The sequence below is a fragment of the Tachypleus tridentatus genome, chromosome 8, assembly GCF_004210375.1.
Source record: "Tachypleus tridentatus isolate NWPU-2018 chromosome 8, ASM421037v1, whole genome shotgun sequence".
NCBI classification, from domain to species: Eukaryota; Metazoa; Arthropoda; class Merostomata; order Xiphosura; family Limulidae; genus Tachypleus; species Tachypleus tridentatus.
In genome coordinates, this window is record NC_134832.1 from 117,059,185 (window position 1) to 117,078,995 (window position 19,811).

The following is a 19,811-nucleotide window of genomic DNA, read 5'->3' on the forward strand; positions in this document are numbered from 1 at the left end:
AAGTTGATGGTAATTTTACTTCCAATATAGCTAAACACATATCTGCGTGTGTATGTAGATACAAATACTCCCTCCAAAGTAATTTTACTTCATTAAAAAGTTGTTTTTTTAAAGTTTTGATATTTTATCAGATTGTTCATCTTAGATTATTTCTATTATTTTAAACCAGTTTTTATAATGCTATTATATTGATATTAAACTTTATTACAAACGTCCTTGTCAACTCCTTTTGGAAAACAACATAATTCTGCAACTTTTTCTACATTGATACACTACAATACCCACTTGAAAACAGTTGTGTTGGATTATTAAAGTATACATTTTACTGTGTGTAGCATTTGCTTATATGCATTTAATTCAAGAAGAGTACATAATATTTTATAGTTATTTTTATACTGTAATAATTTTCCTACATCTACACACACATTACTTAGATAGTAAGTTATGTACAACAATACAACTATACTATATAAGGCTCTCGGGGCAGAGAATACAAATAAATAACTTTTCAAACAAACAGAATTACTCCCTTACTTCCAACACCTAGTGACATGCATGGGCGAGGGGGGGGATTAACCATCTGCCCGTCCTCATAACCCAAAAGTGTCCTATTTTTTTACAGTAACAAAAAAATTTCAAGAACTACTAAAAGATAATTCCTGTTTCAGCTTCAGAATTAATGGCACATAAGAAGTTGCACATCTGTGGAGTTTTTACATGTAATCTGATATGGATTTATTTGTTTCTTATGGTTTTTCATCCTATGTGTATCATGGAAAACCATTGTCTCACATAGCAGTACTCCCCCTTGAAAAGACAAGTTTGCCTTAAGGTGCTTGAAAAGTGCCTCTTTTTTCTTTTTTTTTTTGTCATTGAGCCCCTACCCTATTAATTTCCTCTGCACACTATTACTAATACTCAAACCTAACATAACAAATATTACATACATCATAACATATTTCTATATTATACACACAAATAATGGTATCAGTTAAAGTTCATGTACTTTAGGGTTTATCAAATGGACAATAGATACTTAAGTTTCAGTCAGCCACTAGTAACTCTGTTTAGTAAAATGTGGAACATCAGTAGTGATTTAAAATTCATAAAGATTTATTCAAAGGCTCCACTGCAGTCTCAAAGGTTAGTAAATCTCATTCTAAATGAAACTTTAAGTATTTCACAAGGAATATTATACTTGTTTTTGTATTCTTACAGAATGGTAATCAAGGTAATTTTACTTGACATTGTTGGAGTGTAATGTAATTTAGCTATACGCTATCAATCAAAGAGTCAGAACTAATGCTCTAGTGTCATTTGTACAAAAATGTGAGAAATCATCCTGAAGGTGGAGTGATGAATATATATTCTGTTCTATCATACACAATATTGTACAATAAAACAAGTGTAAGTGATGAATATATATTCTGTTCTATCATACACAATATTGTACAATAAAACAAGTGTAAGTGATGAATATATATTCTGTTCTATCATACACAATATTGTACAATAAAACAAGTGTAAGTGATGAATATATATTCTGTTCTATCATACACAATATTGTACAATAAAACAAGTGTAAGTGATGAATATATATTCTGTTCTATCATACACAATATTGTACAATAAAACAAGTGTAAGTGATGAATATGTATTCTGTTCTATCATACACAATATTGTACAATAAAACAAGTGTAAGTGATGAATATGTATTCTGTTCTATCATACACAATATTGTACAATAAAACAAGTGTAAGTGATGAATATGTATTCTGTTCTATCATACACAATATTGTACAATAAAACAAGTGTAAGTGATGAATATATATTCTGTTCTATCATACACAATATTGTACAATAAAACAAGTGTAAGTGATGAATATGTATTCTGTTCTATCATACACAATATTGTACAATAAAACAAGTGTAAGTGATGAATATGTATTCTGTTCTATCATACACAATATTGTACAATAAAACAAGTGTAAGTGATGAATATGTATTCTGTTCTATCATACACAATATTGTACAATAAAACAAGTGTAAGTGATGAATATGTATTCTGTTCTATCATACACAATATTGTACAATAAAACAAGTGTAAGTGATGAATATGTATTCTGTTCTATCATACACAATATTGTACAATAAAACAAGTGTAAGTGATGAATATATATTCTGTTCTATCATACACAATATTGTACAATAAAACAAGTGTAAGTGATGAATATATATTCTGTTCTATCATACACAATATTGTACAATAAAACAAGTGTAATAATAGCGCTTGCACCACTAATACATGACTCTTAAAAACATCACTTCTAGAAGGACTGGATATCATACTCTAAACACAACCAAGTCTGTCAAAGTTTAATGGTAATCAAAATCTTTAAAGTTGAAAGTTTATAGATTAAGAAAATTTATACCTTCCTATTTTCAAGACCTTTTATCAACATGCTTAACCTACAGAGACAAGATTTTTATACAAGCTGAAACTGAGCCTCCTAGAATTCAACCCTAAATGCCTATTAAGTAGAAGAGCATTTTGACCCATTAAAACTTAACACTATAGAAAAGCTAAACATGTTATAATATTAATATGATTTACAAAGCTAAGCTACAAACATTATTGAATTTTATATTAAGCAAATTTTCAAATACTAAGGAAATCTGAATTATTTTAGTATAATTAAGATAATCACAATTTATAAAACATGTTTTGTTGTCTGAAAGAAGATGCTTCAAACCAAACCTCCTAGAATGAATGTTGTAACCTCCAGTATTGTTCAATGCATGCAAATATTAACTATAAAACTGTATTCTTGGAGTCTTGGTATTAATATTTATGGAAAATGAATTGCTTTAAAAAATCATCTTTAGCTAACTGTTGATTCATAGTATTGATAAGTGTAAATAAAACATATCAAGAAACTTTTAGTTTCATCTTTTCACAAAACTAAAAAGAAGAAAAAAGAGAAAACAGTAAATAAAATTATGTTTATTTAACTTGTTAGTACAAATAAAAATGTTTAAAAATTTTTAAATTCAACTTAAAATTAGGATATTATTCCAAACAAAATAATACTGAGAAAATCTAAAACCTAAGTGTTTCAAAACATGATAAAACACTTTAAAAATTTCACATAAACTACTTACAGAAACTGGAAAACACACAAAAACTGCAGGGAAATTTAAATAAATCCTTAACAAATTCCTGAATTATTGAATACTATCAACAATATTTGAACAGAAAAGAATAACAATGAAACAAATGTCTAAGTAAAGAAAATATACTAAAAGTCTTATAACATTTTAAAAAGTAAACATATTAATTTCACATATACCTTCCTTGCATAAGTTAGGGTGTTCATGAAAATAGTGGGTTTCAGGTGTGTTTTATGAGGTTCTAAAATTAAAAAACAAAACAAAAAACATTTATGCCAATAAGAATAGTTCTTGACCATGTAAATTTTCAGACAAAAATATTTGCACCCCATACTCGATAAAACATGTGAAATACAAGCATGTAGTGAACGTTAAACCATAATTAATATGATAAAAACCAAAATGTATAGTCTATGGTAATTTAATAGAGGATATTTATGTAAAAGAACTTAAGTAATTTCAAATATTTGTTCATGACAAAAGTATTGGGACCTTTCATTAATATTCTGTAAAACCTTAACGGAACTAATAAACAGTATATTAATAAATTGAAAAAATACATGGTAATTAAGCTGCATTATAAAATTAATAGTCAGGGAAAAGGTTATAGTTGCCAACACATCTTGATTTTAAAACAGCTATAGCTAAATATTGTGTGTGTTCAGGTTGTCTGAATTGAAGGAAATGTCCAAGATAGAATGGGCCCAGATTATTCCAACAAGATGTGATGTACAGCTTGAAAATTTTAATAAGTGTCTTAAAGCTATGACCAAAACAATAAGGATATATGAAACACTAAAACAGGGTGCCAAAAATTTTATCTTGAACAACTACTTTAAACAACACGTATATTTATTTTTTGGTGGAACTCATTTGTCAAATTTCTAGAAATAGCATATTTTGTTTTCTTAAAAATGGTTAAATATTAATACATGTTTATCCTTTATCTGTTATCTGCAGTTATGGTATAATAAGCAAAGGATGTCAATACTTTTGTCCATGAACATGTGATGCAGTACTTGTATGTCATGTGTACCAACACACATTTTGATGTAAATTAAAATGCATGCTCTAAATATGCATCTTAAGACTTATAGCAAAATCTACTTATAGACATGCAAGCAAGCATGGACTTAAAATTTGAAATCAAGGCAAATATCAATCACTGTTATGAGTAATAAAGCGAGCACAGTAAATACATTGCCAAAATATTTGAAGTGACCCAAAAGTAATTAACAAGAAATATGATGAAGGAATAATCTTGTTGCACGTCAATGAGAAATGTTACTAGATTGTTTCATAGTCATGTATCAATTAATAACTCAACTGTATATCTAAGAAAGTATTTCAGCTGTCAGTAACAACTTGAAAATACAACAGCACAAGTATTTGTGTATGTATATATTAATATACATATATATGGTTATATTTTTTACAGAAATTGTAAGATTACCCTGGATAAAACAAATTCAATAGAAACATTTGTGAGGATGCACCTGTGTTTGGGATTAAAATGATAATAGAATATGTTACAATTACAAAAAACATGAATATCATTCTTCTTTATTTTTTTCATGGTCAAATTTATTAAGCATATTTAATTTATCCCTAAATAAGGTTCAATGTAAGAGAACACAAAGATATTAAAATATCTCATAATTTCATGTCCAAGATTAGGTCACACTTAGAGTAAATGTGAGAAACAATTTGATCCTATGATAAAATGTCTTGATGCTACAGAGAAACATGGTGTAGGTCTATCATTACTTAAACAGCTATTGAAAAGAGTTTAAAGGAAGGGACACTAAGACGGTCCCATGAATGAAAAAATTATTATAGAAAGTCAGTTTAAGATCTCTGAAATTTATTCTTCTTGAAGAAAAGAAAAAAGGAATAGTTAGAGTAGTTCTGATGAAAGTGTCTAAGGTAGTGGTCACTCATCTTCAGCTAAGATAAGGTAGTTTTTACCTTTCTAACAGGGTGTTTGGCCTTTGAAATCTGTTGTCTTCTGGTGTGGCTGATGCAGTTTGAGGGAAAATTTGATAAAAATATATATGATAAGGGCTGGGTTGGAGTTTTTACTCCCCTTCCCTTGAATACTTTGTTGCTCATATCTAATCTTTAAATGGCATAGATAACATAAACTCTATATGCTACACAATATCACTTCCAACACTGCACTATGGGGAAGTGGAACCCATTTATTTAGGGGGAGAGATCTTGGAAAGTTACTACGTCACTGTGTATTAATTAATAAATTATATGACACTAATACCAAATTTTTATGAAACATTCACATGAATATAGTTTCCCGGATTTTTAATTAGTTGGATTATTCTTAAAAGGAGTAGATCGTTTTGTTTGTTTTGAATTTCGCCCAAAGCTACACGAGGATTATCTGCAGTAGGATTGCATAATTTAGCAGTGAATGAATAGAAGGAAGACAGCTATTTATCACCACCACCTGTTAGGTTATTCTATTATCAACAACTAGTGGGACTGATGGTCATTTATAACATCCCTACGGCTGAAAAGGCGTGCATGTTTGGGGAGATGGGGATTTGAACCCGCGACCTTCAGATTGTGAGTCAAGCGTCCCTAACCACATGATCATTCCAGTAAAGCAATGTAAATACTTACTTCTCATCTACTTGTTGTTTATTATCTTTAACTTAATTTTATTATGGTGTTTCATTTGATCTATCATAGGTTTTTTTATATCAATTTGAAATCTAAAACAGGGAAGCACAGGATTTAAACTGGACAAATAATCACCCTCCAAAGCTTGTGAACAAGTTTATACTTGAATGAACAAATACATATCACATATACAGTTATTCATGTAATAAATTTAGTGGACATTATTATTCATTGTTACAAAAAACAATTCATAGTATTACAGGTATTCGACTAGTAAATAACAGCAGACGACAATATTGTACATGCGGCCATAAACCTTTTATGAGATTTAAAATCAAATTGTGATTGGTGTATTTAGCGGAAGTCATGTGATTTCCTGCGATTAAATACGTAGTTCCTGGTATTCTCAACCCCCATGTAAACCGTTCAGCGAACACCGAAATTACGTCAAATCTATCCAATAGAAACGCAGAACTGTGACATCATGCCATATTTGGAGAGCTTAGTCAGCATTATAAAGTACCATAGGCTAGATTTGTGACTGAGTCAGTTTAGCACGTTGGTGTGTTTGAGTCGTGGGTAGCGAAAAAGGAACGTTAAGAGAAGTTTCACGTAAAATCGTGTACTTTGAGAGGAAACAGTAATTTAACAAGGAGTCGAGAACTAAGGCCACTCTACTGCTATTATTTGTTATACAAATGTGTTGTCGTTATTAGGCAGCCAAATTTCGCATAGAAGATAACTGTGTGAAGCCGTAGCTAAAGAACGTGGCCGTCAAATGGCAGGTTTAGTAATGGAAGCGACTTTCTATGATGAAGCTCCCGCCCGCCACATGTCTGACATACGCATGTTGAAGAGAAATATGACGCTGGATTTTGACAGTGTGAAAAGTAATTCTCGTCAAAAGTTTGATCCTCTTCTGACTTCGCCTGATTTAAAAATGTTGAAACTGAGTACACCAGAACTAGAGCGTTTTATTACACAAAATGGAGGAGTGAATTCGACTTCAACTCCTTCTCAGATTTTCCCCAAATCTGTTACCGAAGAACAAGATCAGTATGCTCGGGGTTTTGTGGAAGCTCTCAACCATTTACATCAGTCTACAGCTCCTAGTGCAGGCAACATTGTCCCACAACCAGTACCCACAGATTCTGTGCCCCTTCCATCGGTTACGGCTGTAAGCAATAGCACGTGCACCATGTTACCATGTCAGCCACCTGCACTGACCCAACCTAACGTTACTTTAGCAGTCTCTGACTGTATGCAGCCACCAGCTTTAGACCCCACCCTTTGTGCCACAACAAGCGCCCAACATTATACAATAAATTCGAACGTTGGTTACCCGATTTGCCGGACGGCAACAACGACCGTAGCAACGAGCGGTAGCTACTTTTCGGGCATAGTGAAAGACGAGCCCCAGACAGTGCCTAGCCTTGGCCAATCTCCACCGCCAATGTCACCTATCGACATGCAAGACCAAGAGAGAATTAAATTGGAAAGAAAAAGACTTCGTAATCGTATTGCAGCTAGTAAATGCCGTCGTCGCAAGTTGGAAAGAATCGCAAAATTGGAAGATAAAGTTGCAAGGATGAAAGGCGAAAATAGTGAATTAGGAGCAATAGTAAACAAACTTCGAGAACAAGTCGCTTCTCTTAAGCAGCAAGTGCTGGAGCATGTTAATAGTGGCTGTCAAATTATGAACAGTAACGTGATGTGCTATTAATAATTGAGTAGTAACATCATAATTAAATTGTATATACCGCTTTTAACTTTGAAAACGGTGATCAAAGAATCTGGGATTTGGATATGTAGAAATTAAGTGGGAAGATTGCTTACCGCTTATGAATTTTCAACACTTCATAGTATATTACTGCTACTGAGTACTGTACCATACAAGTCAAGGCTTGGATGTGTAAAGGCTTCCGAAACTGAGTGATATTATTATGTGGCCTTTTAAAAATTGCTCAGTTACTCCGAAATGGGAGAATTTTCGTTCAGTTTTCCCGTCCCATCTAGGAAGTTAAGAATAAATAAGAGAAAGTTTGTTTCTTTTTCGTATTTAAATATGAAAACAATGTAAAACTAAAAGGTCTTTAATTTGGTAAGTGATGATATTTGGAATAAATATTAGGCCTAAAATAATGTTTTCCGTATATTTGTAGTCTGAAACAACAGTGACGTCTGTGGTTAAATCTATAAAGTGTAATACTAATTTTGATGTAATATGCATACAGCATCTGTAACTTGTAACATAGGTGATGGCCTTTTAATATTTTTATACAAGATTTACAGTTTGTGACTCGTGCTTTGTCGAAGAAAAATGTTTTGTAAACAAAAGTACTGTTACTTTATAATCTTTCTAGATTCTGGTAATTAAGCAATCTGACAAAATTTGTAATTTTGTCGAATCGTATATATATATAATTCTGTCTGGTGTTTGTAAAACATTTTGTTTCTATTTCCACTTTCTTCAGAATCCTGGTATCTTCCCACACTAGTGCCAAGGTAATAGCAATAAGTTATTTTATTTCTAATAAGAGTAAATAAATAACAGCTAAACTACAGTGCACTAAGATTTTGTAAATATTTACCTTTTCAAAATTTCTTAACTAGAAGTTGGATGACAATCTAATTGGAAGTATATTTGCTTTGCTCAATAATTGCGGAAAAAATCGCAGTTTGTTACCATAAAAAAATTTCATAACAGCAATCGTTTTTACAATAATTAAAAATAAGTGAACAGGTGCACTAGAGAACAAAATAATTTGATGTGTAGATTTATGTGTATTGTTATTAGTTGAATGTCGTGTGTCCAAAACCTGCATTGACAGTGCTGAAAGTCGATGCATCATACTTCAAAGTCATAATGTTCAAGCTAGTGATTTTCTTACGAATATAATACATTTTATCTCCTAACCAGCGTTTGCACAATCTTTGAAGACAGTGATATATAGTTCATGAATCCAACTTTTAGAAATTGCGTCCTAAGAAATTTTATAGAAGCCATGAATTTGATCATTAAAACTAAATGTTTTGATACAATATATTTTTATCAATATAAAATAGAAAATTGCTTAAATTTGTATTTCCTAAAGTTACTTTTTGTATAAATTGTACTTAAACTGTGTTTTACAAAAACTGTCACTTTCTATGCAGACATTTGAGCGATATATATATTTTAAGTCACTGGAGAAGTTTAAGATTTGAAACGTTTGTAAATAAAAGACAAAAGTTTTCAGGCTGCTTAAAAGGATCGTCGTGTCATTTCTTTGTATTTAAGAAAACTAATTCATTTATGATACTCGTGCTTGTTTATTTTCTCAGATATACAAGTAATTTTAATTTCACTATTCAACCGACTACTATCTCGTGGAACAACGCTTCAGTCTGCCTATGCAGTTTTACATAGTAAAACCTCGACAATAAGCGACTGACACGTTAAAATTTGAGATTGATATTTCCGAATTATAATTATAATACTTTATATACTCAAGTAGAGATCATCCAAGTTGAATTAAATAAAAGGATCGCTAAAAAACATAAATTGATGGCAAAGAAAAATAATATTACTGTTTGAAAACATCATTAAGTTTGTAATATATTAAAAAAAACGATCGATTTGTATATTCATTTAACCACAGTTGTGCAGATCGTTTGAGAACTAATTACGGTTAGTTTTTAAATGGACCCTGTTTTAACTTTTTTTTTGTCTCGATCAGAAGCAATAAAATTATTGTCCCAATTTTTCTGTACTTCTACGTCAATTGGAGATGTAATGTTTGTCGCTATATATACATGTATTTAATTTTTTTTGAGAATCACCTCAGAAAGACCAATCACGATAGTGTTCCCTCCCTCTAATACGTCTTTTTAATTAACCTAACATGTCATTGGGCAGCGTCGAAAAACAAAACTAAGAAAGCATTTTTATCTCCACCCTCTCAGATCCCAATAAAGAACAAGAGTTCTTAAGTAGGTTAAAAACAATTTAGGCGCGTTTCATGTTTTTAACAATGTAAATTTTTAACATTTTGTTTGTCTTTGGTTATATAACACGATGCAGTAAACATCAGGTTAGTTAGTAAATGTAAAAGGAACGATTGTAATATAAACATTCTAGGTTGCTAGGGTTCCTTCCATTCCATGTAGTGGCTGTTGTTGTTGTTTGGAATTTCGCACAAAGCTACACGAGGGCTATCTGTGCTAACCGTCCCTAATTTGGCAGTGTAAGACTAGAAGGAAGGCAGCTGGTCATCACCACCCACCGCCAACTCTTGGGCTACTCTTTTTTACCAACGAATAGTGAGATTGACCGTCACATTATACGCCCCGCGACCCTCGGATTACGAGTCGCACGCCCTACCCGCTTGGCCATGCCAGGCCTACCATGTAGTGGCAAAAAATAGAAATCCTAATTCAATGGAAATTTGGTAACCCATCTACAGAGGATTATTTCCATCTTTATTCATTAGTAAAAGTTTGAGCAGTGAAAAACAATGTATCAGTATTTCGCAATTATAACGTGTGTGATGAATTAGCGCTTTTTATTAAATAAAAATACATGCATTATGTGACAAAATAATAATATTAAGAGGCATACAAAATATTCGTTGTACTTAAATATTAAAAATTTCCAGTAATCAAATACAAATAGTTATCGATATTTAATGTCTTATACATGCTAATATTGAAACTCGTAAAATTCAGTCTTATAACTATAAAATAGAGCGCCATTTATATGACATGTGAGACTAATAAATTTTAGGTGATGCAATCGAGACGCAAGAGATAAACATAAACCGCAGTTTCATAGTACCTCAATCTGTAGTGCTAATATTGGTATAAGAAAGGTTGGACGAATACTGGAGCCTTCAAAGTCTGATTCTCAAAATTAACAAAGCCAATAATATTTTATATTACTATTAAAGCCATTGCTGGAATATTTGTATATAAAAATAAAATTAATGGTTGCGTCTTCACGCATGTACATTCTGGCGAGCGAACATACTAGTTCTCAACAACCGTTATTTTTTAATGTAACGAGCTCGTTCAACTCATAACTAGGCTTTATAATGAACACATCTACCTTTGTTTTGTCCTTGAAATTTTATCTTTCACAACCTAAAGCTAATCGTCTGATTCTAATATAGTATTCTAACATTAAAAAAAAAAAAAAATTCCCTACATAGGACCAAGCACGTGATTTACAACGCCACGGCTGTGCCCCTACTGGTGTTATTCAGTGTTAAAAAAACAACAACTGGAAACCATGCTGTGGTTTGTTTAAATAACGAGTTACTATCTTTTAAGCAGACTTCCTTGTTACCATATAATTATATTTATTTTGTTATTATTAATTTAAAACAAGAAGGAAAAGTAGAAAGTCATGATAAAATGGCCACAATAACACTGATTAAAGGTATTGTACATAATTTGGGTAAGCTGAATTTAGCGTTTTAATTGGAGAATGAAATCATAATATTGCATTACACATACCTTGCATATTTCGATATAGAGGTTGTGTCTGGTAAAAATACAAATTCCTGGAACTATTAATAACGACAACCTAATCTTAAGTGCCATAAATGGTAAAATATCTTCTCAAAAGGTCATGTTGGTTTAAAAAACAAAACAAAACGCATTGCTGACTATAAATGCTGAAAATGTTTAAACTATATATTTTTTATTTAAAGTTTAATTTATACACTTTTATAAATATACTACAAGAGGCAGTGCCAATTTTTTTCTTTAAACACGTTATTATTTAAGATACTTTCTTTTCCAAGAAAAAATAAAAAACAAATAATGTTTCCATTGTTACATGTTTTAAACATATCTCATTTTAAATAAGATTATTTTGTGAGGCTATACACGTTTTTCTCACAGCTATAACATTTGTATACGATTGTTACATTGGGTGTATGTTTACCTAAGATCCATCAACTATTGATAACAATAATCACCGGTAGTACGGTTATTTATTTATTATTTTAACAATTACGACAGTAGCTTCTGGATATAAACTGTGTTTTATTGTTATAGTGTGGACGCCTTTTTCAAGCGGGCGAAGTACGATTATAATTATTATACTTGTCATAAGATATTAGTATTAGGCCTATTGTATTTTTAACGCCACATTTTTATCTAGTGTCTTTGAGATTTTCAAGAATTAGAAGAGTGTATAATTACTAATAATAGAATTTCAACTATACTATGGCCGCCATATACCTTATCGACGTCGCGTTTCGCTCAGTCCAGATATCATCAGAACGGAAGGTGCACAACAAACACAATAGAGGTCAGAACACTATTTATGTAAGAACAATCTGAAGAACACAATATGGTTGAAATAATATATAATACATTATTCACATTCTTCAATGTTCCTGTGGAACTAGATGAAGAATGTAATGTTAAAAAATGTAATAGGCCTAATACTAATGTTTTGCGACAAGCATGATAGTTATACGTTTTATTCTGTCTCTTATATCTGATACATTTCTACTAACTTAGAAATAGTAAAGTTTGTAACAGGATATTTACTGACCATAAGATTTGTTGTTAATTGTACAAACAATTATAGGACTTTCATATTTCAAGACTCGTAGAATATATTAAAAGTTAAGGCCTCTTTAGGTCATATTACTTCAGAATTCAATGATAAATCAGACAATATGCAGGCGAGCATAATTTTCTTTTTTTTCCTACTTAGCACCACAATTAACTGTATTCATTATTACGCACTTCTGATAAATTAATACATAAATGTTCCTGAGATGAAAGATTAGCATTTCTACGTTTTTTTGTTATTCTCTATTGGTTTTTAAAATAAGTAAAAAGTATATTAGCCGGTACTGTATATCAAAACAAATACAAACAAATCAGTTATAATTGTACTTGTGTTTGAAAAAGTATTATAATTACTGTAGAGAAATGGTGTGCAGTAGTCTACGTGATCTTATCTCTTTCTCGCGAGTTGGCGCCTTTTTGGAGTGTCCGTGACGTGATGGTTATGCTGACGTAACTGATTGGCCTTCGGTTTGACACGCACAAACGCTGTACTAAACTTACGTCAAATCTAAGAGAGCGATAGCGAAAAAAATACAAAAGGAAACTTGTTTACCCACACATGTATTACTAAACAATTCAAAAAGTTTCGTATACACTTGGTGGAGACAACAATAGAAACTGCGATATAAAATGAGGTATGACAACAATAAAACACGAAAGAAACAGGTATTCATGGCAGTTAATTTACATGTTCTCTATTCAAGGTTCTGTTTTCAGAAGCGAACCTTGGAAGAGGTCAAAACTTGTCATTAAAGTATCAAACTTCGTGTTTATCTTTTATTTACTTTTTGGTAATATTTATGCTGTTCGGATATCGTTCCTAAAATATTTGAATATTTAAATTTGTAATTTAAAACTAGTATAGAATTTACTTAAAACGGAATTACTGTTTTACATAGACATGATTACAACATACATGGTTTTTTCATCTCAGTCATTGAAACATTTAAAAATGTATTTATGTAACGAATTATGAAACTTAAATTACCGAGAAATGTATTGAAACTATATAAAACTTTATTGCTCTAAGAAAGTCCCCGCTGGTACAGTGGTAAGTCTACAGAGTTATAACGCTAAAATCAGGGGTTCGATTCCTCTCGGTAGATAGCCTGGTATAGCTTTACTATAAGGAAACCCACACACGCTTTGAGAAAAAAATTACAACTTTTACAAAACAACTGGAGTTTAATTCCACCAAGAAAAAAATTTGTATATATCTTATCAAATAGATTTACTAGTACGATAAAATCTCTTGGAAGGAGGGAAGTTATATATTTGCTGTTTTTTCAATGTACCACATAAATAAAACAAAGAGTGGATTTAAGCGTAACGTAGTGATTACCATTCCTGAAATGTGAACGTAGGGGTTCAAGATTTATTTCCTATTCTTCTTTTAAACCCATGGCTTCCCATTAAGCGTTGTTCTAATCCCACTAATCGGTTAAAATAACCCAAGAGTCGGATTGTTTGCTGTTAATTAGATGTCTTTCTTCTAATCCATTAGTCTAAAGTTAGGAACATCTTTACGAAAAGCTCTGTGTGAAATTTCTAAACACACAAAGAAAAGTAGTAGTTGTAATACCTCTGAAAAAAATAAAAGAGAGATGTGAGGTACTGTCCGACTTCACTTGTAATTATTGCAGCATGCCTGTTGTTAGAGCAAGCCAATAGGAGACGACTTTAAACATCGTCGGGATTGTCTCTGAGGAGAAGACAACAGCCAGGTTGAAACGTCATATTTAGGTTTGTGACGTGTTCCAATCTTCACTGTAATCTAATCGCTCATCCTTCTCGTTAAACACAATAAAGAATCATAAACTTGACGTTATATAGTTCCAACATCTATTTAAAAATGTTGCTATTCGTAGTACTGAAACATATATTATTTCAAATATACATATATCACATGTCTTCAAATTTTACAAAATCGCGTATAGAAGGTATTAGAAAATTTCAGATGGGTCAGTTTTCATGTCAACTTCAGCATCTTTAAGTGTAAAAGAGCTATTAGAGCAAACTCTTTAGGTTGTGGGACTCTCTTTTAATGCATCTAATATACTCTTCGGCCTCCCCTCCCTCATTTCGCTCCATAGTACACATGTTCTCAAATAATTTTTGGATGAAGAGTTTATAAAAATGCAAAGCACAGAAGGTTGACTTTCAGGCTCTTGTTTGTTAAAAGTTGAAAGTCTTTCAAATCTAAATCACTATCAAGTAAAGTAAGCTTCCTCCCGATAGTTATAGGTTTTTTATTGGTTGTTTTTTTAACGTCCAGCCTTTCGTTCTTTCAATTTTCTCTCATAAAACTCGGTACACGAACAAAATTCCGTTACTTGTTCATTACGTTGTCATTCTAACTATACTATCGGAGAGTTCCAGCAATGTTTACACAGTTCATTACAAACACGAAGGTACTTCCGCTTTTACCTGTTATTACCTGGTAAATGCTGAGATCACAATGACAAGAACCAGGGCATGAACAAACATCCCCCCCATAGCTTGTTATATGTTTATATCACTGGAAACTATATGTAAAAAATATTAAATACTTTCGATTCAGTACACGTTCAACTTAGTTATAAACCATGTATTTTTATGAACACAAATCTCGAACGAGAGTACAAAAATTATCTAATCAAACCAACTGCACAATAATTTCATACAGATTATTTCACACGATCATTGTCTTGTTATCACTGAGGTTTATATCATATCAAACCATATCACGTCATTATATCACTTCAACAAAATTGCGAGTAACGAACAGTTCCTGAAGAATGTGTAATGTTATCAGTATTGAAGTAAGTCAGAAGTAACACATTAAATCAGTCTGAAAGTAGTGGGTAAAATATTTTAGTTGCATATAAATAGAATTCTGTGTATTTATTTACTACCCCTCACGTTACTACGTAACTCTACAGTACTCAAGAGAACACCACGTTTATTTTAGCACAAAGTTGTGTCCATACGGGGAATTGAGCCCTAGATTTTAGCATTGCAAGTCCGTAAGAAATAGCAGTCAAGAGAATACCGTGTAAAGTATAATAATGAAAAATAATACAAAATGATAAGTGTTTAAGTAGGTACCAACCTCTGCATAGTGTAAAGTGTTTAAGTAGGTACCAACCTCTGCATAGTGTAAAAAAAAGGTTTAGAAAATAAAACAACAGCAAACAAAAGGGGAATGTACACTAAAACAATGGTAACGAAACAATAATCAATAAATCATCATTCTCTGTATCGAGATAATAGTGTTCAGACGAGCGAAGCAGCTACCAAAAACACACCATGCTCGGCATAGTGACAAAAAGGCTTAGAAGAGTGAAACAGTTGTTAAGAAACCATTATCGTATGGTTAACGACAAAACTGTTTGGTAGAATGAAAGTGCCAAGAAAACACAACAATACACTACCGTAGTGATAGAGAGAAAAACAAAAAAACAATTTACAATGTATCAGCTACATCCTTCTTACAAGCAATTTGTAGTGAAAATTCAGAATAAACTCAATAAACTCTATTATAAAGATATATCATTTTTTCACAGTCTGAGTGACGAACAGCTGTTAAACATGAAACAAGTAGTGTGAGATTTCAAAGAGATATGAGAAACCAGATTCTTATAATTTTCTTCTCGATATGTCTGAGGGTTTATAACCATAAAAGTCGTGTTTTAATAGCTTTTAGTGGCACTGACAGGCAAGTTCAGAGAACCCGTTGTGTCGCTCTTCATTTAAAAACAAACAAACTAACCTTGACATTTTTCACCAAATTCAAAATTTTTGGCTATTTTGCGCATCCTTTCACAAGTTAAAATTTCAGTAATTCTAGTAAGCACAGTAATTATAGTAAGCACAGTATGAAAGTATTAATAATTAATCATTTAACTATTCTGTTACACAACCATATAAATCCAAATTCAAAGCAGACGTATTAACACCAAGTTTCGTTGAGAAACATGTGTAGGTTCACTCTAAAGTCTTGTTCACACATTAGAATCCCGGGCTGAAGGTTTACTCCTATACTCTGTTAACACAGTTGTAGCACGTGTGCACTCGGCCTTAAATCGTAAATCCTGAAAACAGGAAAGAGTAGGTTTAAGTTCCGAGCTGAGTTTTCACATGCCCTGCTAGCATCGAGGTTCAGCCCTGAGCTTTGGTTTTACACCTAAACCATTTTAAGGCAAAAGTATGTAGGTTGAAATCCTGTACAGACACACTTTTAATTTCTAGAATTTGTAACTGTTAAAAACTGAATTTGTATTCAGGTCGGTGCATTAGCAGCCATGCTCGACAACGCATGAGTACTGTAATTCTGAAGAAATAGCCCCCTAGTGGCACAGCGATATGTCTGTGGACTCCCACCGCTTCAAACTGGGTTTTTATTCTCGTAGTGGGTAAAGCACAGATAACCAATTGTGTGACTTTGTGTTTAACTACAAAAACCAACAAATGAAGAAATAAACATATCAGTGTCAGTAATAAACAGAAATACAGAGTTAATCAATCGTATTTTATCACAACGATAGCCAGTCTTATGGTTATGGTTAAGTACAATTTCCCGACACTCTAATTTTTATCCTAATATTTAGACCAGATATCATGACAAACTTTCCAGAGACATTCCACTGTACACGTCCACTGTCTTCCAAGATCATGTTAAATCAAACCACCTACACACATTCATAGTCATGTATCTCAGAACGACTGGTATCGGATATTAACACTTTTACTAATAAAGCAGAGAACAATGCATCGATCTTCTTAAGTCAACTTCAGGTTAACCTGAAGTGTTAATACCCATACCAGCTGCCCTGAGATACATTTTTACTTCAAGTGGGTTTCTCGTCATCACGTCATACATAGTCAGATGACTCCTCAAGTATCTAGAATTCACCTTACCATAACTGTATACTTTACTAATTTTAAATTTACAATTAAATAAGAAAGCTGCGGTAACCTCAAAGTCAAAATTAAAGTTTCTTTGCATATTTTTACCATACTGAAAAGTCTTTATCTCATTTGTTAGAAGCCAAGTATTTTTTTTATTGTCTCAGTGCTATACCCAAATCTGGTACTGTATTTCAACTAAACCCCATCTCTAACGTGCAAGATATTTTTCGTTTGTTTGCTTTTGGAATTAGGCACAAGGCTACCCAATGTACTACCTGTGCTCTGCCCACCACGAGTATCGAAACCCGGTTTGTAGCGGTGTGAGTCCGCAGACATACCGCTGTGCCACTAGGGGACGATATTTTTCATTTAATTTTTCTGCAGTTTGTGTCTCCACCAATATGTATGGATACAGAGTGTTCATAAATGATTTACTTTTTCTTTTAATTAGGTAAACTACCACAGTTCAATCAATAATTCGGTAAACTTCCACGCGAGCCCCATTGATAACACACAAAAGGCATCAAAGCGGTAGATGACTTCGTTCCAAACATTAAGAAGCATGTCTTGTGTGGATGTTCTGCGAAGTAAAGAAAAACAATGTCTTGAGTTGTGTCATTAATTATCACAAACCGTTTTAAGATAGCTCATACAATAGATAATTTATAAAGGCCTATAATGGGGTAAATAATTTATGGACATCCTGTATATTACAAGGGCAAGATCATTATGAATTATTTTATGCACACTTGTTTGAAATATATACAAACTGTTAGCATTCATTTACTGGATAGAATGGACTTCGTGGAAGTAATGACTACCTTTGAATAGTGTGATGCTGTTTTGTGTTCTCATTTAATTTGTATTCTTGTATTGATGCTATTCTATAAATACTTATTAAAAGTTATAGGCTCATTATATAATTACTGTTCTTCAGGAAGGACTATGGGTATTATCTTCCATCTTCAAAGTATACCCGTGAACACATTGTATTATTAATGGTCAATAATTTACTTAAACCAAGTATATAGAAACTGCGCTGGTCACACTTGGTGTCACATGCTCATGCTTTATATCATATAGCCATCGTTCTTTTGGCCTCCTGGTTAGGGTACTCACTCGCAATATGCGTATTGTGGGTTCAAATCCCGGTCACCGATCATGCTCTCCCTTTCAGCCGTTCATTCCCACTATCGTTTGGTAAAAGAGTGCCCCAACAGTTGATGGTGGGTGGTGTTAACTAGTTGTCTTCTCTCTGGTATTTTACTGCTAAATTAGAAACGACTACCTGGAGAGATGGTGGGCGTCACCGAATAAATCTGCCTGAACTCACAAATGACGCGTAAGTACAAAGGGGTTCCAACGGTCGTAAGCGGCCCAGGAAAATAAAAATCGTTTTTATAAAGTGTATTAAACCACTTCATGGGTGCGATGTTATAACCATAGATAGTGTAAAACATTCTAACTGAATTTTATCCACACATAAAGCTCTAGATACTGATTCATTGTTTCATGGATTTCACTCAACAACAGGAAAACCTCCAAAGAATCCTGAACCACACGACAGGAAAGAAGTTGGTGAAAACACTCTTACAACTAGGACAGTGGTTCCTAATTAGGGGTGCGAGATAACACTTGTTTTGGCCATCTTCACATTTATTCTTAAACAAATAATTACTGTGAGGGTGCGAGAACATATTAAATTTTTTTAGGGGTGCGGGGCATAAAAAAGGTTGGGAACCACTGAACTAGGATATGAACAGTTCTAAAGCATCATTTTCTAAAAGAGTGTGGTATCTTAGAAAGTAGGTTTGTCACTGATTATTAAAGGCATAGGACCGGCATGACCACGTGGTTAAGGCACTCGAGGGTCGCGGGCTTGAATCCCCGTCATACCAAACATGTTCGCCCTTCCAGTCGTTGGGACGTTATAATATACGGTTAATCCCACTATTCGTTGTTAAAAGAGTAGCCCAAGAGTTGGCGGTGGTTGGTGGTGACTAGCTTCCTTCCCTCTGGTCTTACACTGCTAAGTTAGGGACGGCTAGCGCAGATAGCTCTCGTGTAGCTTTGAGCGAAATTCAAAACAAACCAATCTTCTTAAAGGCATCGTTACCAAACTGGTCACATAAAACAACCATACAAACACCATATGGATAGTGAAAGAAGGGTAACTTCTGTCGAGTTTGTGTCATTGTTCTGGTAAAGAAATACGTGAAAACATAAATAATTGAAACACTAAATAGAGGAAATGATAAAAATCGTCATAGAAAAGTCTCAATCGATCTGTTAGGACAGTCATGAAACCGAATAAGTAAGCGCCGAAAATAGTAATAACCATCACGATGTGGAACAAATGTACTGGTTCTTATTCTTATCTGTACACACGCTTGGTTCGCTATATAAAGAATTATTATATTGTCCTTTATCTGACCATTATGGGGATGGAACAGTAGTTAGAAGATGAGTTTTTAGTTTCATTCTTCTTATCCTAAAATTAGCTGTTTGTTTAGTTAATAACAAAGTTAAATCACACAAAC

The 19,811-nt window shown here is 32.7% G+C and overlaps 1 protein-coding gene and 2 long non-coding RNA genes across 4 annotated transcripts in view; 2 read left to right on the forward strand and 1 right to left on the reverse strand.

The window, feature by feature from the left end:
- Positions 1-19,811, reverse strand: part of LOC143223293 (uncharacterized) — a 162,007-nt gene that overhangs the window by 89,297 nt on the left and 52,899 nt on the right. The window lies entirely within an intron of this gene.
- The window catches only part of LOC143223290 (uncharacterized), a 42,346-nt gene that overhangs the window by 2,728 nt on the left and 19,807 nt on the right, over positions 1-19,811 (forward strand). The gene's annotated exons all lie outside the window — the stretch shown is intronic.
- LOC143223289 (transcription factor Jun-like) lies at positions 6,335-9,061 on the forward strand. Its single transcript, XM_076451085.1, has one exon. The coding sequence runs from the start codon at positions 6,590-6,592 to the stop codon at positions 7,532-7,534; it is 945 nt and encodes a 314-aa protein (XP_076307200.1). The 5' UTR covers positions 6,335-6,589; the 3' UTR covers positions 7,535-9,061.